The sequence below is a fragment of the Rhinoraja longicauda genome, chromosome 3 (genome assembly GCF_053455715.1).
Source record: "Rhinoraja longicauda isolate Sanriku21f chromosome 3, sRhiLon1.1, whole genome shotgun sequence".
Taxonomy (NCBI): domain Eukaryota; kingdom Metazoa; phylum Chordata; class Chondrichthyes; order Rajiformes; family Arhynchobatidae; genus Rhinoraja; species Rhinoraja longicauda.
This window is the reverse complement of record NC_135955.1, coordinates 64,424,802-64,451,152: the sequence shown is the minus strand read 5'-3', so window position 1 is coordinate 64,451,152 and position 26,351 is coordinate 64,424,802. Positions and strand designations below refer to the sequence as shown.

The window sequence follows — 26,351 nt, the reverse complement described above, 5'->3', positions numbered from 1 at the left end:
GATAATATTATGCTTGGCTTCAATTCATTGTAACTGACCAAAGTCATGTTAATCGTTCTGTTTAAGACTGTAGATTGTAACTATTTTTAGGAGGGATAAACATTTACACAGGTCAGTCTGAGTGCTGTTTAACTGCCTTTTTGTTTTTATTTTTCAGTATTTTCAGTTCTGCCATCAGTTCCATATCCTTCATTGTTTCTGTGTAACAGAACAACAAACAATTTGATTAGGTCGTGGATGCATTGTCGATCATTTTCCAATGTTCTATAGACTGGATCAGTTCCTGTGGGCTGGAGGGTTGCTAATGTAACCCCACTTTTTAAGAAAGCAGGGAGAGACAAAACAAGGAATTAAAGACCAGTCTGGAACTGACTTTTCCTTTAAGCTTGGTGATATGTGCTTTGTAGGTCAGAGGTTGATCAAGAGTCACACATGAGTCATAGATTGGACTGTCACAGTGCTCCAATCTGACTCCATTCCATATGATCTTCAACCTTTGATTTGCATACTTGTTCTTCAAATGGAAGGCGCAGACTTGGGATTTAGATGGATTGGCTCTCAGGTGATTCTCTTTGTAGTATGAGGACAGGTTGACTAAAGCCTCACACAGAATAGCTTCTGCCTCAAGGAAGTCAGCATGCTGTATTGTAATACACAGGTCATCTGCATAAATGAAACTCCTGGTGTTGGGATGGATAGGCTGGTCATTAACATAGATATTGAACTAGGTGGGTGCCAGGACACTTCCTTGAGGGAGGCCGTTTTTCTGCCTGTGCCAGCGACTTTTCTTTCCTGACAGCTCGACAAAGAAGCGTCTGTTTTCCACCAGAGTCTTCACCAGGTTGGTTAGATGCAAGTTGTGTGTCAAATTAAGTACTTTGTGTAACAGTCGGCGATGGTTTACTGTATCATAAGTGGCTGAAAGGTCTACAAAAACAGCGCCTGTGATAACACCTTCCTGAAAGCCATTCTCTAAGTGTTGGGTGAGATTGAGAAGCTGACATGTGCAGGACTTCCCAGACCGGAACCCTGCCTGCTCCTTTATTAGGGATGGCCCTCACCTGGCTGAGGCGAGATGAGTTGCTCAAACAGCTTGTAGGTGTGGCAAAGAAGTGATATTGGCCTGTAGCTCTTTGGTGCTGAAGGATCTTTGCCTGGCTTCAGCAATGCTCTGACACGTGTGTGACGCTAGAACTTTGGGATGTGACATCTCTCCATGCAGGTGTTAAATATGGCCAGCACCCACTGTTTTGTAGTTGGTCCAAGGTGCTTGATCTGTTCAGTCATGATGTTATCCAGACCTGCAGCTTTACCTATTTTGGCTGTGCAGATAGCAGCATCTAGTTCTTTCATTGTCAAAGGCTGACACAGTTGTGGGTTATCAGAGTTACCTTCATAGCACTGCTGGGGTTTCTGCTTTGTCACTGGTGAGTCAGTTTTGCCATTGAGTAGGGGTTGGCGTGCTACTTGATTAGCAGTAGGCCGGTCAGTATGGAGTGACTTGGTCTTCTTTGGGTCCTTGTAATCTGATTGAGAGTGGCCCAAGCCTTCTTGCTGCTGTGTGTCATCTCCACGGATTCAATCAGATCCTCCAACGACTTGCGCCGATCAGATGCAATAGCTGCAGTAAGAGCTTTGAACATGCTGAAGTGGGGATATACTGAAGATGTGGTGGACTGCGAGTGTGGACGGGGCCTCCAGACTATGGAACATCTCCTGAGCTGTGACATGGTGCATGACACATGCACTGTAAAGGATCTTGTAGAGGCCAACAACGTGGCACTAAAATTTGCTCGCTATTGGCAAACAGTTGGCACATGAATAAATAAACTTGCTTTGGTATTTTAATTGTGTCCTCACTTTTAGTTTGCAATGTGGTGAAGCAGACATTGTGATGGTCAGTGACTGATGAGAGATGGTGCATGTGGGCATTGAAGTCAAGCAAGTTCTTCATCGCCAGCCTGAACTGAAAATGTTGGCATTAATGATCCTGAATTACTGGTTCCCATTTGTTAATTCAGATGTTGAACCAATATTTGTATAATTCAATGTTTTTCTTTGCTGATAGGTGCCTCTGGTGAAACGGCTTGGATTGATTTCATGGAGAGATTGTCCTATTTCCTCAAACTCGATTTGGAATTCACAATTATATTTATGCCACATCTGATGTAGTGTGCAGGTGCAAGGTGGAGGATGGAGTTGCGTAATTAGCATTATTTACAGCGGCTTCCTCCAGGTGCAATGCTATAGAGGCTTCTAACTTTGTGTGTTCTATTATTAGAATTTAGGGATACAGCGCGGAAACCAGCTCTTTGGCCCACCGAGTCCGCACCGACTAACGATCACCCCGCACACATGCACTATCCTACACACGACGGACAATTTTACAATTTTACCAAATCCAATTAACCTACAAACCTGTATGTCTTTGGAGTGCGGGGGAAACCAGAGTACCCGGAGAAAACCCACATGGTCACAGCGAGAACGTACAAACTCCACACAGACAGCACCCATAGTCAGGATCAATCCTGGGTCTCTGGCACTGTAAGGCAGCAACTCTACCGCTGCACCACTATACACCCAATTTCTAGAAAAATGAAAGGCATGTTATTTATAATAATCATCCCTTTTTGCAACTTAGTGCCTAACATTAGTCAATATATACAAATCTAAACACTAATTCAAGAGCCATCATAATCAGTTTTCCATGGGCACTGCAGATTCTTGCCATCAAGCTGACAGCTCTGCCAGCTGCTGCCACGATTTATTGTTACTGTTCTATGACAACCATTTGGCTTTAATGTATTTTCCCTCCAGCTGGGTCCTGCTTGATCTTTCTCCATGAGGAGTGAGATTCATCCACATGGTAGAAATCCTGTTGATTTGAATCTTACTGGCACAACATACACATTGTTTTCGGCTGTTCTTTCTCAGTGCCTGATTTGGCTGCCCTATTAAAATAAAGCATAACCTTTCATTATATTTCCAAACAAAACCCCAGCCTTTGCTTCTGCACTTCGTCAGGCTATGATTCTTAGCATTATAGATGTATTGACTAGACACTTGTCGCAGACTTTCACATCTAGTGATGCATCCCTACTTTTCCAGAGGGATAACTGGTTGACAACACTGCTTGCAACTGGAACAAACATCTCCAGTTCTCTCTCATTCTCCCAACATTATTGCCTTTTGGTCCAATAAATAATGATGGTTCAGCCTGTCCACTGTTTAACTGGCACATTGGCTATCATTCATCTAAAGGGGTAACCCACCAAAACCTGACCGGTTCAAATCACATACAGCATTTGTCAGCCCCAATCACATGAAGGGGATGACATAGATGAGGTAACAAGACTTTACAAAAATAATGCTGGAACTTTGAACATTTAACGCACCATTTTTCGGCTTCTTTCCTTGTATTAACCACAGCAATTCCTGGCACTTACCAAACTCCCACTGGTTCTGCAGGTCCTTCCCTCTGGTAAATCCAATGCTCTACTGATCTGAATAGTGCACGTGAAAGGTCACGGAACTGGTCTCTATGTGCTGATCAAGCCACCCAATGTGGATCTATCCCCAGCCATTTTTTTCATGGCACCTCTTACTCATTTATCCCTTTCAACAATTGTCAATTGTGCATGCCAACATTAAAACTAACTGTATGGAAAATTATGGATTATCATTATAAACGATAATATTAATCAACCCCAAAACGTTTTCTGCATTGATATTGGTCTGTTATTGTCACAGGAACCAATGTACGGTAAAAGAAACACTACATTATGCATGTTGTCCATGCAAATCATACCATACATGAGTACATTAGGTAGTGCAAAAGAGAAAATAGAGTACAGAATATGGCACAAAGTGTTGGAGTAACTCAGCGAATCAGGCAGCATCTCTGGACAACATGGATAGGTGAGGGTTCGGGTTAGGACCTTTCTTCAGACTCTGAATTTTATTCTGAAGAAGAGTCCCGATCTGAAATATAACCGATCCATGTTCTCTAGAGATGCTACCCGACCCACTGAATTCTTTAACACTTTGGTCCTTTTGTGTAAACCAGCACCTGCAGTTCTTTGTTGCTAGAGAGTGCAGAATATCGTGTTGCAATTATAGAAAAAGTGCTAATAAAAATGCAAAGACAAAAAGTGCAAGGAAGTAGATGGGAAGATTGAGAATTCATCCCTAGCTAATGAGGGGCTGAATCAATAATTTGATAATCGCGAGGAAGAAACTGTTCTTGAATCTATTTATCCACAAAATGCTGGAGTAACTCAGCAGGTCAGGCAGCATCTCGGGAGAGAAGGAATGGGTGACGTTTCGGGTCGAGACCCTTCTTCAGACCCTTTTTCTGCGTTGTACACTGTTCTTGAATCTGGTGGGTTCAGGCTTTTATATCTTCTTCCCTACGGAGAGTGGAGACGAGAGAATGATCGGGGTTGTGTGTGGTCCTTGATTATATTGGCTATTTTCCCGGTGCAATCTGTGCAAGAATCTCAAGTCTGGCCTGTCCACTTGTGCAGTATGGATGTTCTCAATCAGCTCACAGATTGCCACCACCAAATGGCCGTGTGGAGAAATAAGGCTAGCAAAGACAGGAAACAGGGGAGGGGAGTTATGAGGATAATTCCTGATGGGATGCTTGCAGCTGCATGGACTCTCATAATTTTTAGATGTAAAATGACCACAGTTGGAATGGAAACAGTTGGGAGAGGGCCACACTGCTTGGTTTCTATTCATTCTGATTTCTAAGGAAGCCTCTGGTTTGAAAACCAGAGCTTTGGCTGAAAACAAATTATGTTTGATGATACTATAGCCTTATAATATCACAATAAATAGGACTCACTATGTAATGGAAATATATAATCTAGACACTCCGTTCATCATTGAAACAATTCCATTCAACTAATATCTTTATCAGATGAGTTTACGGGGCTTTCTTTTTTTCTTATCTATCTGTCGTTACCCATCTCTCTGCTTGCTGCCTGCCTACCAACTCTTTCCCTACTCTACATGCCATGCATTGGTAAACTTGAAATACACTGGCAGCACACCCTCATTACAAATAAAAGCATCTCAGCAAAACTGAATGCTCTGGTAAGGAAAGAAATGTGCTCAGTAATCATGCATCTCTTAATGCTCGTTTAAACTCATTCCAAAAGTCTCACTGACTTATCAACTGGGGTGGACTCCTCTTTGGTATCAAAGGCAGGAGCTGTTTATGAGAGAAACTGTAACTTATTTGTGTTTTTTTAATACATACGAAAGGAGTTTTAGTGATGAGCAGTTCCAGCAGGTAGCTGCCTTCCAACCCCAAAAGATGGTAAACATCGCGGCCATGGTAATAATTGCCAGGCATAGACTTTCAGCTGCTGGTAAGGGCTGCAGTGGTCAACTTTAAATGACCAGAGGTTTGCTTGCGTGAAATACTCAACACGTCAGGCATCATCCATGAGCAAAGATAAACCTGTTTCAAGTCTGGGATCCTCCATCAAAACTGGGAAAGAGAGAACACAAATTACTTGTTAGATTTCAAGAAGTTGAGGCAGGATAGAACAAGTGAAATATCTCTGATAAGATAAGGCCAAATGGGATAATATGATAGAAACAAGTTCACAAGTTATAGGAGTAGAATTAGGCCATCGAGTCTACTCCACCATTCAATCATGGCTGATCTCTGCCTCCCGGTAGCCCTAGTAGGTGCTTCTAATAACAGGACCGCAGTACATGCTCACCTAAGGCAAAACTGTGACAAATTTTCTGGATTACTGAGAATTAGCCAGTTCTGGTGCATATAGAAATAAATAAAGAAAGAACGAGCTGAAAGTAACTTGGCAAATATGTTATTGTGTCTGTCAGACTGTAACTTGTCCAGACGGAAGATGAAGTGTTGTTCTTCAAATAAACTTTGGGCCTTATCGTAACAGAGGCCACAGATAGATAGGTAAATGTGGGAGAGAGATGGAGAATTAAAGTGACAGGCAACAAAACTCAGGGTCACTCTTGTAGACTGAACACAGACACTCTGTAAAGTGATCACCCATCTGCAGTGCTTGTCACAAGACTCAATCGAGCTTGATGAAGATGAAATATCAATAACATAACATTTGTATTATGATATGATGGGCTTTATGCTGCTGCTTAGGACACTGCCTCGACTCATCGTCCTCTCTGTCCAAAGATAGACACAAACTGCTGGAGTAACTCAGCAGGACAGGCGGCATCTCTGGAGAGAAGGAATGGGTTATTTTTTTCGGGTCAAGACCCTTGTACAGACTGTGTCTCTGTGTCCATGTGGCTGGATGGAATATATCTGGATACAAAGGGCCATTTGAGCCTACCTGTCCCACCCAAAAGGCATTCTATGAGGTGGAACAAGCTCCGAGAGATGGGAGCTGTCAACCGTTTCCTCATGAAGATTTTTCCAGTCATGGGAACAAGTCCCTGAGACATCTCTTCAGACATTGTATGGACACCTAAATCCACATGTTTAATTCTGGCCTTTGATAGCTTTCCGGAACCCCAACATATATGACCCTTCTCCAGTTGACTGCCTTTTCTTGTATCATCCCAAGGTAGCGGCAGAGAGCTGTTCAGCCATCTTTATTTTCAGAGCTCCCCAATTTTAATTTCATTTGTGTGTTGGACTCTCTATATTTATTTTCCTTAATTTGCACTGATGGGTAAAATATTGTAACTAATGATCACGAAGCATCCAAGACCTTGTATGAAGTATACGTTCAAAAAGCACTCACATTAACACTGGGACAAGATGATATGGCTTGATATTGGCATTGGTTTACTATTGTCATGCATACTGAGATAGAGTGAAAATCTTTGTTTTGCCAGCTATCTGGGCAAATTATACTTCACATCAGGTAGTTCAAAAGTGAAAATAAACAGAATATAACGTTACAGCTGTAGAGAACGTGCAAATTTTAAAAAGTTTTTGAAAGTCCACAACAAAGTAAATTGAAAGATTGGAAATTAATCAGCAGAAGAGAAGTCTGTTGAAGAGTCTGATAATTGCAGGGAAAAAGCTGTTCTTGAATCTGGTGGTAACTGCTTTCAAGCTTCTGTAAATTCTACCTGACAGGAGAGGGGAGAAGAGAGAATGATTGAGGTCTAAGAGATCCTTGATTATGTCGGTTGCTTTTCTGAGGCAGAGTGAAGTATAGTTAGAGTTGATGGGGGGAAGACTGGTTTGCTTGATGGCGGTGTTTACAACTCCCGGCAATTTCTTGTTGTCTTGGACAGAACAGCTGCCATAGCAGGCTCTGATGCATACAGACAGTGTGCTTTCTTTAGTGCATCTGTGGAAATTGACAGGCATCATTGGGCCCTTCATGCAGCACCATTTTACTGCATTGTTTCTTGCACTAGTTGATTCGAAAGTCCAAAATCTTTAAGGAACATCATCATCATGGATTTGATTGCCCTTCCTTATCCCTAGTTATTGTGAGATTTTGAGATAATACAATTTATAATAACATGTCAAAAAATCTAATTACATTTTTTGTAAGATTGAAACCTCCTTCCTTTATAAATGTATTCCAAATACAAGTGACTTTAATATAAAAATGGAATAGAATCAATAACATATATCTCCAATCACTAATAATGTATGTATAGTTGCTGCTAACCTATTTATTTTACAGTCATTAAATCAAAGTAACAATGACCAGAACTTTGGCAATCTACTATCTCATTCTATTATTTTCGAACTGAGCCAAGATGAGAAATTGCTGCTGGGTTTCCCCTCTTTCTGCCATTTTAATTTTGGGACATGTTTCTCAAATAATTTTCTTTTTTAAAAGGTTTTACGAAATCACACCTACAGGCATACAAATAACTTTGGGTAAAATTTGGATTAAAGGACCCGTTTAATTATTGGTTGCCTTGCTATTTGAATTCCAATTTTGAAACAAAATAATTTTTGTTTATTTCCATAGTGAATGTCCCATCGACTCTTGTTGACGTAATGACCAGGCATGAGACGTTACAAACTTTCAACAAGACTGGCAAACTTCCACCGACAGGGGTTTACCGTTCACTGAGGTTCCCAGAGACATCGTGCAGCAAAGCGCTGTCTGATAAAGCAGGGCCACATGATTCCATGGTCAACCACATCAATGTGAAGAACCAGCGGGTACTGGCAAGTCCAACCTCCACCAGCCACTTAAGTGGAGAATTCAGTGATTGGCACCTCTGGAAGTGTGGGCAGTGCTTTAAGACCTTCACCCAACGGATTCTGCTACAGATGCATGTGTGTCCACAGAACCCAGACAGGTAACTATCATCAAATACATACATGCTACACAACTACATACTAAACTGATATGCATTCTGCTTCTCCCGTGCATCATCTCTATGAATCAAATGAAAGAGCCCTCTCCCCAGCCCATCCACAAGTACAGGAAATGTCTACAGCTGCAGCAGTCTGAACTCTAGTTTTCAGCGCTGGAACAGCAGTTGGAGAAACTGTGGTGCAACCATGAGGACTTCATGAATGGCATTTTTAGGATAAAATTGATAAATTAAAAGCCCATGGTAACAGAGCAAGCGCGTCAGAACGGATTGAAAAGTGTCTCTTATAGAAAACAGAGAGTTAGAATAAATGGATCCTTTACAGACTGGAAGGAGATACAGTAACCAGCGGAGTACCACAGAGATTAGTTCTTGTATTTGTTCAGTATTTACCCGACAGAAGCAATACTATAGAAGGTTTCTACACTAAACATATGCTGCATCTAATAAAGATTGCCAATTGGATCCTCAGCAAAAAAAATTGAAATTGGGAAAAATATGTAGAAAAGTCCCACTTTTTGTGCAGTAGATTTGTGTGTTAAAACTGGACTTGTGCAATTCCATATGTAACTGCATGAATAGCTTGCTGCTGTCATTGTCACTCTGATCTCTAGGAAGTGTCCCAGATCATGGAGTACTGTGCAGTTCTGGTCGTTTGCTGTCGAAAAGATGCCATTACTTTGGAAAGGTTGTGGAAGAGATTTACCAGGATGTTATCTTGGCTTGCAGGCTTGAGTTATAGGGAGAGGGTGGCTAGTTTGGGACTTTATTCTTTGGACCGTAGGAATCTGAGGGGTATAGAAGATCATGAGGTTCATGGATAAAGTGAACAGTCACAGACTTTTCAACCCAGAGTAAAGGATTCTAAAACTAAAGGGCATAGGCTTAAAGTGAAAGGGGGGAGTTTTAAGAGGGATGTCAGAGGTAACTTTATCACTCAGAGGGTAATCAGTATCTGGAACAAGCTGCCAGAGGAAGCTACAGAAGCAGATACAATTATGACTTCCACAGACATTTGGACAGGTTTATGAATAGGACAGATTTAGAGGGGTGTGGGCAAAATGCAAGAAAATAGGTCTAGCCCAGCATGCCAACTTGGTCAGCAAGTACAAGAGACTGTTTACAGGCTATATAGTTCTATGCCTCAATGAAGAACACATCCCATGCCTGATACAAAACTGCTCTGTCAAAAGCTGCCGTGGAGGTAAGGGAGTATGTGTCGGGACTGGCAGTGGTGCTGGAGGGTGTATGGAGTGGTGTTAGTGAAGTCAATTTGTCAATTTACTCTAGATCTTATCATATCATATATATACAGCCGGAAACAGGCCTTTTCGGCCCTCCAAGTCCGTGCCGCCCAGCGATCCCCGTACATTAACACTATCCTACACCCACTAGGGACAATTTTTACATTTACCCAGCCAATTAACCTACATACCTGTACGTCTTTGGAGTGTGGGAGGAAACCGAAGATCTCGGAGAAAACCCACGCAGGTCACGGGGAGAACGTACAAACTCCTTACAGTGCAGCACCCGTAGTCAGGATCGAACCTGAGTCTCCGGCGCTGCATTCGCTGTAAAGCAGCAACTCTACCGCTGCGCTACCGTGCCGCCCTTAGACTTTAGATTTTAGAGAATCGGCATGGAAGCAGGCCCTTCAGCCCATCGAGTCCGTGTCGTCCAGCGATCACCCCATACACTAGCACTACCCTACAAACTAGGGTCACTTTACAATTTTTTTTTACCAAAGCCTATTAACTTACAATCCTGTATGTCTTTGGAGTATTGGAGGAAACCAGAGCACCCAGAGAAAGCCCATATGGTCTACCGCTGCACCGTTATGCTGCCCACTCTATGTCTCTATGTCTAGTCCTTTTGAGTCCCTTATTGCAAGTGACCCTAAACAATTTTGTTTGAGATTTCATGTACATATCTTGGCTTCTATGAAATCTCAATATGATCTTGGACCCTGATTGATTGTGAGAAAAAGAAATGAAAGAAATGTGTAAAAAGCTGCAAACTGTGAAGGCACCATCAATGATACACTTAGAGTTGCTGCCTTACAGCACCAGAGACCCAGGTTCAATTCTGACTTGGGGTGCTTGCCTGTACAGAGTTTGTACGTTCTCCCCATGACCGTGTGAGTTTTCCCTGGGTGCTCCGGTTTCCTCCCACACTCCAAAGACGTACAGGTTTGTGGATTAATTGGCTTTCGGTAAAAAGATTGTCAATTGGCCCTCGTGTGTAGGATAGTGCTAGTGTATGGATATGGCTGGTCGGTGCAGACTCGGTGGGTCAAAGGACCTGTTCTGCACTGTATATCTAAACTAAACTAAACTTCAACCAGTCTGAAGAAGGGTTCCAACCCAAAACGTCACCTGTCCATTCCCTCCTCAGATGCTGACTGGTCCTGAAGTTCAGCACTTCGTGTTTTGCTCAAGATATCCAGCATCTACAGTTCCTTGTGTCTTCATTTTTATTTGTGGATTTTTTGGGGGTTACAACTTCCTGCTTCCTTCTGTTTCAGTTAAGTAAGTTGATATGAAAGTGAGTCTGTGAATCGGCTTTTTGCAACCAGTGAAGAACTGACAATAAAAACTCTGGCAAATTTATAGAAGTGCTGGACTTTGAAGGAAAACAAAATTGTGGTAATAGAATCACAACGTTTTAATTTCACAGTGCTTGAAGTTAGGAAGGGACCCAAGCCGAAGTGTAACCTATCCATGTCCTCCACGGATGCTGACTGACCTGCTGAGTTACTCCAGCCCTTTGTGTTTTACTCAAAATACCAGCATCTGCAGTTTCTTGTATCTCTCTTGAAATTAAGAAGCCTGGAGCATGTTTAAGGAATTTTGCACTTTTAATTCTCTCTGTTGATTTAGTTGTTTTACCATATTCCTGCAACCAGTTTGTTTGGAACTTTTTTTTGCCTTCCATCACAGTGAGCAATGTGGAGGAGTCGCTGTGGTGGATGTTTATGTTAAAATGTGTTTTGTGTGTCTTGTTGCTTTTTATTGGTATGACAAACCAAATTCCTCGTATGTTGCTAAACATACTTGGCTAATAAAGCAAGATTATGATTATGATTATGATTATGATTTAATCATACTGCAAGAGAGCTACCCTGTAGGGTCTGTATCTGTGCTGAACGATTCTATGACTGAAGTGATACTTCAATCATATCTTAAAATCAGAAAAAAATATTGAAAATACTCAACTGTGGAGAGAGAAAAAGAGTTAATGATTCATATCAATAAGTTTTCATCACATGAAATGCCAGGTCATCCGTTTTTCCCCCAGAAAGAACACTAGCGAATCAGATAATCACAGTTTAGCAGTTCTTTAATCACCGCTGCTGGTGTCAGATTTATTTCATTTTCCTAACTGGCTAGATGGGATTCAGACTCAAGTACCATTTAAATAGTCCAGGATTTTGCACCACTCGGTGTAGTCTTAATTGCTAAGGACAGTCAAGGTGCTAAACAGCCATCGTATCTGTGTTTGTATATTCCTAATGTGCAAATCACTATCCAGATCTAATTAACTGCCAGAAGGTAATGAATTGTGAATTTTGCTTAGCAGTCTCTTTTTTAATGCTTATACAATCATCAATCCACTGAGTCTGTCAGGAGGAAATAACTGCTCGATAACATTGAGGAATATTGCTGCCAATCATTCAATGCTTTGAAGGGATTGTTTCAGTGAATCTGAAATAATTACACCTTTAAGGATCCTATCTTACTGTGAAAAGTTAATTAGTTTTAGCGCACCTACATTGATCATGTACCAAGAAAACTTATTTCATTTGTGCTGAAGAATGAATTTAACTGTGACATCGACAGCTGTCAATAAAATATTTCTTACTTAGTTTCGCCTTTATATAAAATAAGTTTATATAAAATCTATTGCACTGATGTTAATTTTGAATTTGAAACTGGAAAATTCGAATTCACTGATTAGCAAATTATTCAGATTACTACACAGCTACTGAATATACTGCTATTTTGAATTTGTCATACACCTAAGTAACATCAATATTAATTCATTCCAGGACTGCAGAAGAAATAAATGGTAAATGCGGTGTCATTACACACAGATAACTATTTTCTTAATACTAATATGATAGACCCTCTATTTTAAAATGTTTAGGTGTATCTGAATGGCGTATCAGATTTAGAAAAGTAATTCTTTTAATATATATATGGAAGATAAATGTTGCCTGATACCTTGGATTCCATGGGGGATAAAGATGGTCTGAATGTTTGTCAATATCAAATATTTATTGCTTTGAAATGTGGGTGAGATTTAGCTGAACTAGATAGTCACTCCTGCATTGAATGATGTTTATTTTTATTCGTTATCTGTGTCTGTATTTGCCTTTCTTTCTCAGTTCCCATGTGAGTTGCTATTTTTTATAATTGTCAGTCCTAATGCTATTGCAACACCAGAAACTTGGGTAAGCTATGTGACTCCTGAATTTCCATGTGTTACTTCTAATCCCTTGCCTGAACCTTTATGGATATTGGTGATATCCCCAGAGAAAATGGATTAATGATCATATTTATCTACTTACCCTGTTTCTCTGGAGATTCTGACAGTCTTTGTCTTTTAAAGTCCCTGCTGATGTTTAAAAGCAATAGAACACATACCACAGGAATCTGTAACAATGAAGATCAGCCAACCTGAAGGTGACATAAACGTGTATATTAGCTATCTGAAACGCCATGCAGGGAAAATTCAGAAATCTCATATCCATTATAAAGCAAATTATTGTTAGTGCATTCACAGATTAAAACAAAAGGAATCTACATTACAGTAACATAAGAATGAGAACACAGATGCCAATTATAAATTTTATGTTATTATTCAAATTAATAAATGTGGTAAAACAGTAATCTCAAAACATTTGTAATATGTTTGACACATTTGACCAAGTTATCTCATGCTGATTCTAACAAGATGAGGTTATGGATCATTGTCAGCACTGGTGATACAGTATTTAATGTTAGACATAATGGTCTAACAAGTGCATTGATATATAGAGAATCCTTCACTCCCGTGATATAGCACAGAGCATTGTCAAATTTGTCAATTTGTCTTGTTGATGGTACACCAGATTCAAACTTTTTTTTTAGTTTATGTGGATTCTTCAGTCCAATCCTTTATGTGCCATGTTCTTGAAATGTGACATAGTGATGAAAGTGTGCACCATTTAAAATGTGGAAAGGTTCTACTTGGGCAATGGACTGTTGGAAAGCATAATGAGTGTTGCAATGATTGGGATTTACTGATAATCTGTGCAAAATATTGTCATTACAGAAATAGACTTCCAACCAAATATGAACAGTCTTAACATCCTTCAAAACCACAGTATTAAGTATAGGTATATGTGAAGCTGCATGAGTTCAGAGTGCTCAATAATATCTAGTGCCTTTATCCAGATCTACCACAGTGTGGCTTGCAATGTTATGTTAAACAAAAGCAAGTAAAGTTGAAATGTGTCTCCAGTTTTGTGGCAGCATCCAATAGACAATAGACAATAGGTACAGGAGTAGGCCATTCGGCCCATCGAGCCAGCACCACCATTCAATGTGATCATGGCTGATCATTCTCAATCAGTACCCCGTTCCTGCCTTCTCCCCATACCCCCTGACTCCGCTATCCTTAAGAGCTCTATCTAGCTCTCTCTTAAATGCATTCAGAGATTTGGCCTCCACTGCCTTCTGAGGCAGAGAATTCCACAGATTTACAACTCTCTGACTGAAAAAGTTTTTCCTCATCTCCGTTCTAAATGGCCTACCCCTTATTCTTAAACAGTGGCCCCTGGTTCTGGACTCCCCCAACATTGGGAACATGTTTCCTGCTTCTAACGTGTCCAACCCCTTAATAATCTTATATATTTCAATAAGATCCCCTCTCATCCTTCTAAATTCCAGTGTATACAAGCCTAGTCGCTCCAGTCTTTCAACATATTACAGTCCCGCCATTCCGGGAATTAACCTATGCTGCACGCCCTCAATAGCAAGAATATCCTTCCTCAAATTTGGAGACCAAAACTGCCCACAGTACTCCAGGTGCGGTCTCACTAGGGCCCTGTCCAACTGCAGAAGGACCTCTTTGCTCCTATACTCAACTCCTCTTGTTATGAAGGCCAACATTCCATTGGCTTTCTTCACTGCCTGCTGTACCTGCATGCTTCTTTTCAGTGACTGATGCACTAGGACACCCAGATCTCGTTGTACGTCCTCTTTTCCTAACTTGACACCATTCAGATAATAATCTGCCTTCCTATTCTTACCACCAAAGTGGATAACCTCACACTTATCCACATTAAACTGCATCTGCCATGCATCCGCCCACTCACCTAACCTGTCCAAATCACCCTGCAACCTCATAGCATCTTCCTCACAGTTCACACTACCACCCAGCTTTGTATCATCTGCAAATTTGCGAATGGTACTTTTAATCCCTTCATCCAAGTCATTAATGTATATTGTAAATAGCTGCGGTCCCAGCACCGAGCCTTGCGGTACCCTACTCGTCACTGCCTGCCATTCTGAAAGGGACCCATTTATCCCCACTCTTTGCTTTCTGTCTGTCAACCAATTTTCTATCCATGTCAGTATCCTAGCCCCAATACCATGTGCTCTAATTTTGCCCACTAATCTCCTATGTGGGACCTTGTCGAAGGCTTTCTGAAAGTCGAGGTACACCACATCCACCGGCTCTCCCCAGTCAATTTTCCTAGTTACATCCTCAAAAAATTCCAGAAGATTAGTCAAGCATGATTTCCAAACTCTAAATTGGTGCATAAAGCTTGACTGTCAATTGAACATTAAACTATGTTTCTTCTTATTGTTTGTGAAACCTTGTCAGAACAGAAATTTTCTTGAAAGATATTACCAGCTTACATTACAACCAAATTATGACCAATTTTCTGCAAAATGTAAGTGAAATTCAAATCCACAAGATTTACACAGGAATGACACGAGCTTGTTCTCCAAAGTATACACAGACTATTTACATTGAGACTCCTTCAACTTGAGCAGCTTTATTGCTGTAAGCAATTTTATAAGTAAACTGTAATAGTCAAAGTCAATGCAATAATAATAAAAGATGGATCCAACAGTTAATCACAACACTCCATCTGCATTACATAATTTGAATAAGAGTAGTATGAATATTCCATTACTGAAATGTACTTAAAACCAGATGTGAAATTTGTACAAATAATACTTGAAAATAGTGGCTGGAATTTTTTTTAAATATTAAAATGTTAAGAACTGTTTTCAGTGTAAGCTTGCCCTCCAGTGACAATGTGAAGAAGTGAAACTTCATACAATTGCTTTGTTTTTAGGAGAAGCAAAATTATAGTAACAATTGGCCTGAAGAAGCTGGTATCCAAGCCCTTAAAATTGCTGCATCTGAACCACTAGGGAATAGCTGAATGCAGCTGCTAAGTATCTGGCACCAATTTCTAGTCCTCTCAGGGTAAGAGACAGGTCTCTGTTTCATCCAAACTCTCCCACCACCTACTTCTTCCTAAAAGGAGATTAATCAGAAAAATTCAGCAGACAAAATTTGTACTTGTTTCTGAAAACACACTAAAACACTATATAATAGTCTTTAGATTTTAGAGATAGAGAGTGGAAACACCCCCTTCGGCCCACCTTGTCCGTGCCAACCAGCGATCACCTGGACATTAGTACTATCCTACACACTAGTGACAGTTTACAATTTACAGAAGCCAATTAACCTACAAACTTTCGTCTGAAGTATGGGACGAAAGTTTGTAGGTTAATTGGCTTCTGTAAATTGTAAACTGTCACTAGTGTGTAGGATAGTGTTAATGTCCAGGTGATCGCTGGTTGGCACGGACAAGGTGGGCCGAAGGGGGTGTTTCCACTCTCTATCTCTAAAATCTAAAGACTATTATATAGTGTTTTGGTGTGTTTTCAGAAACAAGTACAAATTTTGCCTGCTGATTTTTTCTGATTAATCTCCTTTTAGGAAGAAGTAGGTGGTGGGAGAGTTTGGAGGAAACAGAGACCTGTCTTTTACCCTGAGAGGACTAGAAATTGGTGCCAGATACTTAGCAGCTGCATTCAGCTATTCCCTAGTGGTTTAGATGCAGCAATTTTAAGGGCTTGGATACCAGCACCTGGAGAAAACCCATGCAGTCACAGGGAGAATGTACATACTCTGTAGAGACGGAACCCATCGTCAGGAACGAACCTGGGTTCCTGGCGTTGCAAGGCAGCAACTCTACCGCTGCGCCACTGTGTCACCCTTCTTGTCGTTCCTGTCTAGCAGTGGTGTGTCATTTGGAATGTGTTGCACTTCTCAATATTTCAATGACTACTTGTGATCTCCCACTTAATTCTGATGGAGAGGGCTGATGCCTTTGCAGCTCACCTTTAATTGAATCATATGATTTGATAACCAGTAATATCACTAACTGACCGAACACCTCAAGAATATCACAGTTCAATTTTCATCACACAGGCTGCTGTATGTTAATTTAACTAGTTGCCAAGAGATCACATATTATTATTACAAACACATGAACAGCATCTGAATAAATGAGATAAATTTAAGTCCGAGTATTACTAATAAATTAGATAACTAAATAACAGTAGACATTCCACAAATAGTTAATTTACCACTTTATTGAGTTTGAAATTTAATGGACTGTATGTTTTCTTAATTGTATTTGAATAGAACTCATGACAGAGATCACTTCTAACTCCAATATTATTGAAAACTGATTGGTTGTCTTCCAGGCCTTACCAATGTGGACATTGCTCTCAGTCCTTCTCCCAGCCTTCAGAGTTGAGGAACCACGTAGTAACTCACTCTAGTGACAGACCTTTTAAATGTGGGTACTGTGGACGTGCCTTTGCCGGAGCTACAACATTGAACAATCATATTCGGACACATACAGGGGAAAAACCATTTAAGTAAGTAATCCAAATACATTAATGCAATTACCTGCTTTTGGTAAAAAATGTCAGGAATTTCCTATGAAGATATCTTTGTGTGGCAAATGGTATAATATGTTTCAAGATTTACTTTTTGTGGTTAAAAACTACAGAAAATGTGGAAAACAGAAGTCAGATATTTGAGAAAATATTTTTGCTCCAGTTTATTTACTTTCACTAAATCGAATTAGTAATTTATTAATTATGCCATAAACAATAATATACCCTTTTTTTCTTTTTGTAGTAATAAGTATCTGGACGTTCTAATTAATGTTATTTTAATCAGTAAGTCACTTTGGTATTTGTGTGTAAATGTTTGCTGATAAATGGTGTGGTTTCCTGTCAGTAGTAGTGCAGACGTCTAAATTCCCAAGCAGTGACAAAGGTCCATTATTCCCCTGTGGGTTGAGAGATGGTGCGGGTGATAATTCCTCAATAATTAGAATCAGAATCATTTTAATTTAATGTAAATTCACTCATTTTGAAAATAGTAACACTATATCTTTCTGGTCATGGTTTTTTTTCCTCACGAAATAAAGCTTTTTAAAATTTTAAGGAAATGATTAATCAACACTGCTGATCTCTCAAATTACCATACATTGAATTAAAAGATACAGCATAGAAAACTTGGCTTTTGGCCCACCAAGTCCATGCTGACCATCGATCACCCATTCACACTAGTTCTATGTTTGTCACACTTGCACAGTTCCATGTTGTCACACTTGTGGCACTTTACAGAGGCCAATTAACACATATTTGGGATGTGGGAGGAAATCGGAGCACCCAAGGAAACCATGCTGTCACAGGGAAAATGTGCAAACTCCACCCAGACAGCACCCACGGTCAGGATCGAACCCGGGTCTCTGATGCCGTGAGACAGTGGCTCTACCAGCTTTGTCACTGTGCCATTAAGTTTTTCTCATGTGGGCCACGTAGCAGTCTGGATGGAGCATGGAGTTCTTAGTGACTAGAAACTCTAAGCCAGAACTTCAGGACACCCTGCCTCACTTTTTTGTTCTGATCAGATTGGGGCAATTAATGGGTCAGTACTGGGCAGCTCAAAATAGAGTTCTTGCTTTGCAGTTGTCTTAGAATAACTCATGCTGATATGCATTGGTAGTCAAAAACAAGCACCATGGGAATTGTGCCACATTCTTTGGCTCATTTAATTTCGAAAATGTTAGCATGCAGATCCAAATGCTAATCTTCAAATGCTAATCTCCAACTGCCCAGCATTAGTTATTTTAATAATGTTACCCCCACCCCCACCCCCTGCTAAAAACCACTGGGTTGTTAGTGGCAATTAGAAGCTAGGACATCTGATGGACATGCATCATTCATTTATTTTGTGCCAAATGCAGATTTTCACATGGATTTCCCCATTATATTTTAATTTTATACTGGAATGAATTTTATATTCTTCATTGTTGGGAGTACCAGTGAAGAATTAATCAACAGGGGCTAGAAAACCAGACAGAGTTGCATCTTCCGAAATAAACCTCTGATCAAATCTTAGGTCGGGCTACAATGCTCTCACTAAAATGGGTGAAAACTTTACATTTACATGGTAATAAAATCAATACCCAGATAATGACCAGATATTAGAGAAAACATGTTTTTTGAGTCATTGGTTTTGGCATTGGCATTTCAGAGCAGAATAACGACCTGAGGAATTTGCTGCTTAAAAGGGAAGCTCTCTTGTAGCTCAATTGAGTTGAACATTAAGTTTCTAACAATTGGATACTTCTCCATTTTATCTACTTCAGGTTCTGTACCAGGTTTTTGCTAACTACAAGCAGGTTTTTAAATTTACTATTGAACACCTCTTTTGAGTGGAGGAGATAAAAAGATTACACTGTACCTGAACCAAAAGTTGGTAGTAGGGGCCCTTTCAAACACTGCATCTCATAATGTGCACCATGGTCTGATGAGTTGGAAACTACATCTACGTTTAGATTTATTATTGTAATGCGTACTAAGGCACAGTGAAACACTTTGTTGCATGACTGACAATCAGTAAATAGAAAGAGCGAAAGGGTGGCACAGTGGTAGAGTTGCTGCCTTACAGCGCCAGAGACCCAGGTTCAATCCTGGTGATGGGTGCTGTCTGTACAGAGTTTGTGCATTCTCCTTGTGACTGTGTGTGATTTATCCGGGTGCTCCAGTTTCATCTAGATGGAGCAGATCTATGATGATGGGAATCTGGACATGCAAGGATTTCTTTCCCTTGGAGTGAAGGGGTGCTGAGAGGTACGCAAAATAATGAATAGAGTTGAAAACCTTTCCCTTTAGTAGAAGGTTTCAAAATGAGGGCATAGGTCTACGATAAAGGATAAAAGGTTTAGAGGGGAACTGATGAAGATATTTTTCACCCAGAGAGAGAGAGAGAGAGAGAGAGAGAGAGTGTTTCATTGTCATGTCCTGAAACGGAACAATGAAATTCTTACTTGCACCAGCGCAACAGATATCTAAGCAAAGTACTCTGCAAACAACACAAACAACGAAAAAAGTTCAGTCTATATATATTTATATGCTGCCTTTGTGAGACAGCGATTCCTGTAGATCCATTCGATCCTTCAGTAGTGGGGAGGTCATATGGTTAGATGATTGGAATGTGGAACGCGCTGCCTGAATGGGTGGTGAATACAAGAACTCTCACAACATTTAACTATCCTCACAAACACTTGAATCGCCAAGACAAGGAAAGCTTTAATGCATAAGCACAAAATGCTGGAGTAACTCAGCGGGACAGGCAGCATCTCTGGAGAGAAGGAATGGGTGACGTCTCGGGTCGATACCCTTCTTCAGACTGAAGTCTCGACCCGAAACGTCACCCATTCCTTCTCTCCAGAGATGCTGCCTGTCCCGCTGAGTTACTCCAGCATTTTGTGCTTATGCATTAAAGCTTTCCTTGTCTTAGTCAACCTGGTCACTTGGGCATGATATCTTTCTGTGACACGCATTCTTTCAATTTGTATCTCTAGAACACTGGAGCAGATATGGACCAAGTACACTGTATCGCAAGCATAATAACGCTACAAAGCGTATACTGTTTACAACAGTTCCAAAATAAATCACATGAATCATTGATCCATGTCCGTGCCCAGCATTGTGCCCAGAAAGAATTTAAGAATTCTTTTAAATTCTAGTTGCAATATTTTTTCCAGCTGCTAACTGTGCATAATTAGTTGGATTATAAAATTTGGTGCACTTGGCGTAATATTCACTGCCATGAGACCTGGTATTTCAATATCAAGCCTTGAACATTCATCCTTATGTTCACAGGAACGTAAAAACTATAAATTACATTTTTCCTCAAATATTTAGTTGAGGCCACATAAAGTCATACAGTCATTGAGCATGGAAACAGGCCCTTTAACTCATCTCATCCATACCGACCAAGATGTCTCATTTAAGCAAGCCCGCATTCCCCTACATCTTTCCTATGCATGTACCTGTCCAAGTGTCTTTTAAATAATGCTATAGTGCCTGCCTCAACTACCTCCTCTGACAGCCCTTTCCACATACCTACCACCCTCTGAGTGAGAAAGTTGCTCTCAGGTTCCTATTGAATCTTTCCCCTCCTTAAGCCCACAGGTTCTTGATCCCCCGACCTTGGGTAAAAAGACTCTGTGCATTCACCCTATCAATTCCCCCCCAAACACCTTTTTATACACCCCAACAAGAACACCCTTTTGCCTCTTGCGCATCAAGGAATATTTGGAGTTTTCAAACTATTCCAATATTTCTGGCCTTCCTAAACTCTTCCTATAGCTCAGGCCCTCGAGTCCTGGCAACATTCTCGTAAATCTTCTCTGCACTCTTTCCGACTTAATGACATACAGCAATATAGCCAACATGGACCCAGGTTTGTTACCTGCATCCTCCAGTACTGTATATGGCACCAGGAACATAATCCAAAAGTAGTTTCTTAAGGAATTCAGCAAACAACCTGTTTGCAATACTAATGGTTCTCACACATCTGCTGGTCCTATGCTGTAAACCTTAAGAAGATTCATGGAAACACTTCAACAAATCTGATTGATTTTACCTAGGTTACTGTGTAAATAGATTTTTGTAATTAATTGAAGAGGTTTTGAGGTCAGAGTGGAAAATAGATTTCTTTTAATCTGAAAACGTTACTTACGAATGACCTTGTTGGCTCTATTTAATTTTTGTTAACACACTATTCTTGTCATTTGTAGGAAAGCATAGTGATGTAACTGAAACTTAGATGTGGCAAAGTCAGTGTAATCTTGCTAAAGGTGACAATTATATTTTTACTGCTAATCTTAGATATGCATTAAAGTAAAATCCTTGACTAATTTTGGAACAGAAATTGCAAATGCTCACAATCTTATTAAGGTCCAAAAGACAATAATTTTTGTATGCTGACATTTACAAGTGAAAAGCAGAAGTCTACTAATTTAAAACTAACTACATGGTATAAATCTAAAGGTTTTCAAGCATAAAACCACAACATTTCTGAAAGTAACTTATGGACATTAAATGGTGCAACAGACATCAAGCTGCAGATTTTTCTTATTAGACCATGTTATATTAATCTTTTTTTAAATTCTGTTGCTCTCATCCTTTTGTTGCCTTTTAAATTTCTGTTCATTCCTTTTGCTGGGAGGTGACATGAAGAGAATGGAGCTCTAGAGACCAATGGAGGTGCTGATGCACACAGAGAACAAATAGCTTGTTGGTTTCATGGACTTTTTTCAAGGTTTAATAGAAATTACATTGTGGATTTTTATTGCTACCCTAGCTGTATACTTTCCACACCAGCTTTTTCCTTTGAAATTAACCTCGATTAGATTTTCATTTGCTTCTTGTACTGAAATTTAACCCCTTGCTCACTAATCTCCAGTAATAAATTGTCACTGACTCATCGGTGACCATTTTTAAATTTCATGTAATCTCATCCTTTTGCATCAGAACCATTAAAGCACCATTGAAACAGATCAGACAATACATATTGATTTAATTATCACATTATTACCCTTCTTCGTATATTTTTGTCGTCTTTCTTTCTTTCTTTCTTATGCCATCCATGCATGGTAATTCTTTTCCCTACTTTCTCTCATCGAACCTAGAACAAAACAGCAAAAGTGCTAGAGCAACTTAGCGAATCAGGCAGCATCTGTAGAGGGAATGGATACCCGATGTTTCAGGATAGGACCCTTCTCAGAATAGTACAGCAGAGGAACAGTCCCTTTAGTCCACAATGTCTGTGCCAAACAAAATGGAAAATTAAATATATTTTCCGTTGGTTTGAGTTATGCACTATCCCCAGAATAAAGCTATCACCCTGTGGCGATGAGTAAGTTATCCAAAGCTCAGTACAGATGCTCCCGCACTAACGATGCTTCGACTTACGATATTTCGGCTTTACAATGGTGCAAACGCTGAACAACAGCAGCGACCCATAGCTCGCTTCCGGCCACGTGAACAGGTGTACTAAATGCATTTCGATGTACGATATTTTCGGTTTGCGATGGGTTTATCAGAACGTAACTCCATTGTAAGTTGAGGAGCCACTGTAGTTGAGCTATAGTGTGTAGTCAAGTCAAGTCAAGTCAAGTTTATTTGTCACATACACATACACGATGTGCAGTGAAATGAAAGTGGCAATGCCTGTGGATTGTGCAAAAAAAGAATTACAATTACAGCATATAAATTAAAGTTAACACAGAAAAGAAAAATGTAGTCCCTGGAGTTATAATAGTTAACAGTCCTGATGGCCTGTGGGAAGAAACTCCGTCTCATCCTCTCTGTTTTCACAGCATGACAGCGGAGGCGTTTGCCTGACCGTAGCAGCTGGGACAGTCCGTTGCTGGGGTGGCAGGGGTCCCTCATAATCTTGCTTGCTCTCGATCTGCACCTCCTGATGTATAGGTCCTGCAGGGGGGTGAGTGTAGTTCCCATGGTGCGTTCTGCCGAATGCACTGCTCTCTGCAGGGCCTTCCTGTCCTGGGCAGAGCTGTTCCCAAACCAGACTGTGATGTTGCCAGACAGGATGCTCTCTACAGCCCCAGAGTAGAAGCATTGAAGGATCCTCAGAGACACTCTGAATTTCCTCAGCTGTCTAAGGTGGTAAAGGAGCTGCTTTGCCTTATCCACCAGTGCGGCAATGTGCGTTGTCCATGTCAGATCCTCTTTGATGTGGACTCCCAAGTATTTAAAACTGCTCACCCTATCCACAGTAGACCCATTTATTTCCAGTGGCGTGTACGTCCTTGGATGTTGAGCCCTTCTAAAGTCCACAATCAGATTTTTTTTACATTCAAGAGGAGGCTATTGTCCTGACACCAGAGTGCCAGATCAGCCACCTCCTCCCGGTAGGCCTTCTCATCGTTGTCGGAGATCCGGCCCACCACCACAGTGTCATCAGCAAACTTGATGATGGAGTTGGAGCTGAACCTGGCCACACAGTCATGTGTGTACAGGGAGTACAGTAGGGGGCTAAGGACGCAGCCCTGGGGGGATCCTATGTTCAGGGTGAGGGGGCTAGATGTGTGTTCCCCCATCCTGACCACTTGGGGCCTGGCGGTGAGAAAGTCCAGGACCCAGGCACACAGAGGAGTGTTAAGCCCCAGTTCCAGCAGCTTCTCAGCCAGTCTGGTGGGGACTATGGTATTGAAAGCTGAACTAAAGTCAATGAACAGCATCCTCACATAGCCCCCCTTCTGGCTGTCCAGATGAGAGAGAGCGGTGTGCAGAACGTGGAATTATGTTTGTGTCGTGTTATGGTATTTCATAATCAAGCATGGACAAATGGGATTCCTTAGATGGGGCATCATGGTTGGCATGGACATGTTAGGCCGAAGAGCCTATTTCCGTGCTGCATGGCTCTAGAACTCTATTCAATGAGAGGCCTTCTTCGAACCGGACCTGCCAGATCAGATCTGATCCAAACCTGTCAGTACAGTGCTTGGAGCCACCTACAGGCAGATGTACAAGTTAATATATGCACTGTGAGTCGCCCTTGACAGGATGTCTAATCCACACCATTTAGTATCTTGTGGCTCCTTCCTAGTAAATCTTTTGAGGCTCGCATGACCATGTTTTTCCAGTTTCTATCTTTTAAGCCTAACTTTTAAAGCAGGGTTTAATTTCTCTTAATAACCATAAACATACATTTGGATTTTTTTTAAAAAGTGAACAAATAGCTTGTTGGTTTCAACGAAGTTTTTAAAATGCAATAAAAATATGTATATATACATATATATTTAATACTGATCCAAATACTAAGGTTATTAGGGCAGATGACCAAAAGCTTATTCAAAAAAATTAGGTTTTAAACTGGAGCTTAAAGGAAAAAATTGAGGTGGAGATTTGGACATACCGAGGGAGGAGTTGTAGAAATTGTAATTTAGAGATGATTAAAATTTGAAGATTTAAATAAGTTATCAAAAAATATATATTTCCACGTCAGAAGAGGCAGTGTTTGGCGGGCACAGCTTTAAGGTGACTGGCAAAAGAATCTGAAATGCGATTAAGAAATTTATTTTAATATACCGTGCCCTGGAATTGACTGCCTGAAAGGATAAAGAGAAATTTCACTGTAACTCTCAAAAGGGAATTGGTTAAATAGAAAAGGTAATTGCAGAACAGTGGAGAAAGAGCAAGAGAGTCGAATTAATTGGTTATTCCTTCGAAGAGCCACAGCAGCCTTTATAGGTTAAATCACGACTTTTACCAATTGGGATCCGATTTTTTGCACTAATACAATGGCAGCTTAGCGAGATCGCATTTATCTCTGAAATATTGTATTCTGCTGCATCTATGATCACACAGGAGTGTTAAAAATACAAAAGAGATCAGTAAGAAATACAATAAGGATGTGCCACCTTAACTCCCACGATATTCATTCCCAGTTTTGACTGACCAAGCAAAATACCATGTCGTACTCAGGTTTAATGGAATGAGAAAGAAAATCAGAGAAGATCATCTTGCATTTGATTATAGAGCAGTTTCATCTGGAGGATTGTAAGCAGGCAATATAAATTATTACTTTAGTCTGCTGTTGAATAAAAAGTGCTGGGTTGATTGATTATAGACAACTTTAATTATTTATGTACAAAAAAATCCCAATAATCGATAACTAACCGCAGTGGGATTTTCCATCCAGACACAAAGAAAAGGAATCATTGGATATGTTATTTATTTCATTTCCTACAGTTAGTTGTACCTAGTTGTGAAAAATTGGCTCAGCTGTTCCAGTTAATGGAAATCCCATTGCCAGTTCCCCACTTGATTCAGAATGTAACATTTCTCAAGACAACTCCTGGGTGGCAAACATAATTCTGTATAAAATGCAAAATTGGTGAATTTTAACATGTTTCATATCTGTCAGGATGGGGCTCCATTATTAATGTTACATTTGGAAATAATGAACTGTTAAGTAAAGGACACCTTTAGCTCATAAATAAAATAGGGACCCATACAATACAACCAGTAACCCAGCTGAGGTATTAAGAAGCATTATAGCAGCAAACTTACAAATTTCATGCTATTTGGCACTTTAAGTCAACATTAAAGATGGGGTTTGATTCACAGTTACAAGTGCCTATGTTTAATGCCAATGTATACAGGTGAATTGACTGTATCTGGTGATATGTTGCAGCCATATCCATCCGACCAAGGACAATTAGTAAGAGCAATCGCTCCAATCGTATAAGCCTCTCTTTTGAATTCCTGCAAAGTTGCAAAGTTGTTCCATCTACAACAGACATCATAGAGACAGCACTATTACTAGCTTTGAAGTCATCGTTTTTCAACCTCTACCAAGCAGAAATGATGGTCACATCCAATTTATATGCTACCCGGAAATATCTCAATGCCATGACTAATGCAATGATCACCCATTTCCCGGAGTAACAACACAAGCATGACATTTTTGTCTAATCTCACTACACTTCTACATTGTTCGATGCACAGTGATTAACATCGGCCTTCTTCTCTGGCATTGACACTTTGTTTTTGGAGTTTTAGTGTTTTAGTTTTAAAGATACAGCATGGAAACAGGCCCTTCGGCCCACCGAGTATGCGCACTCC

The 26,351-nt window shown here is 40.3% G+C and overlaps 1 protein-coding gene across 1 annotated transcript in view; it reads left to right on the top strand.

Moving 5' to 3' along the window:
• The window catches only part of prdm6 (PR domain containing 6), a 172,927-nt gene that overhangs the window by 128,029 nt on the left and 18,547 nt on the right, over positions 1-26,351 (top strand). The window contains exons 5-6 of the mRNA XM_078397012.1: positions 7,956-8,292; positions 17,091-17,267. Coding sequence (XP_078253138.1) covers positions 7,956-8,292; positions 17,091-17,267 — 514 coding nt within the window. The remainder of the gene's footprint in view (positions 1-7,955; positions 8,293-17,090; positions 17,268-26,351) is intronic.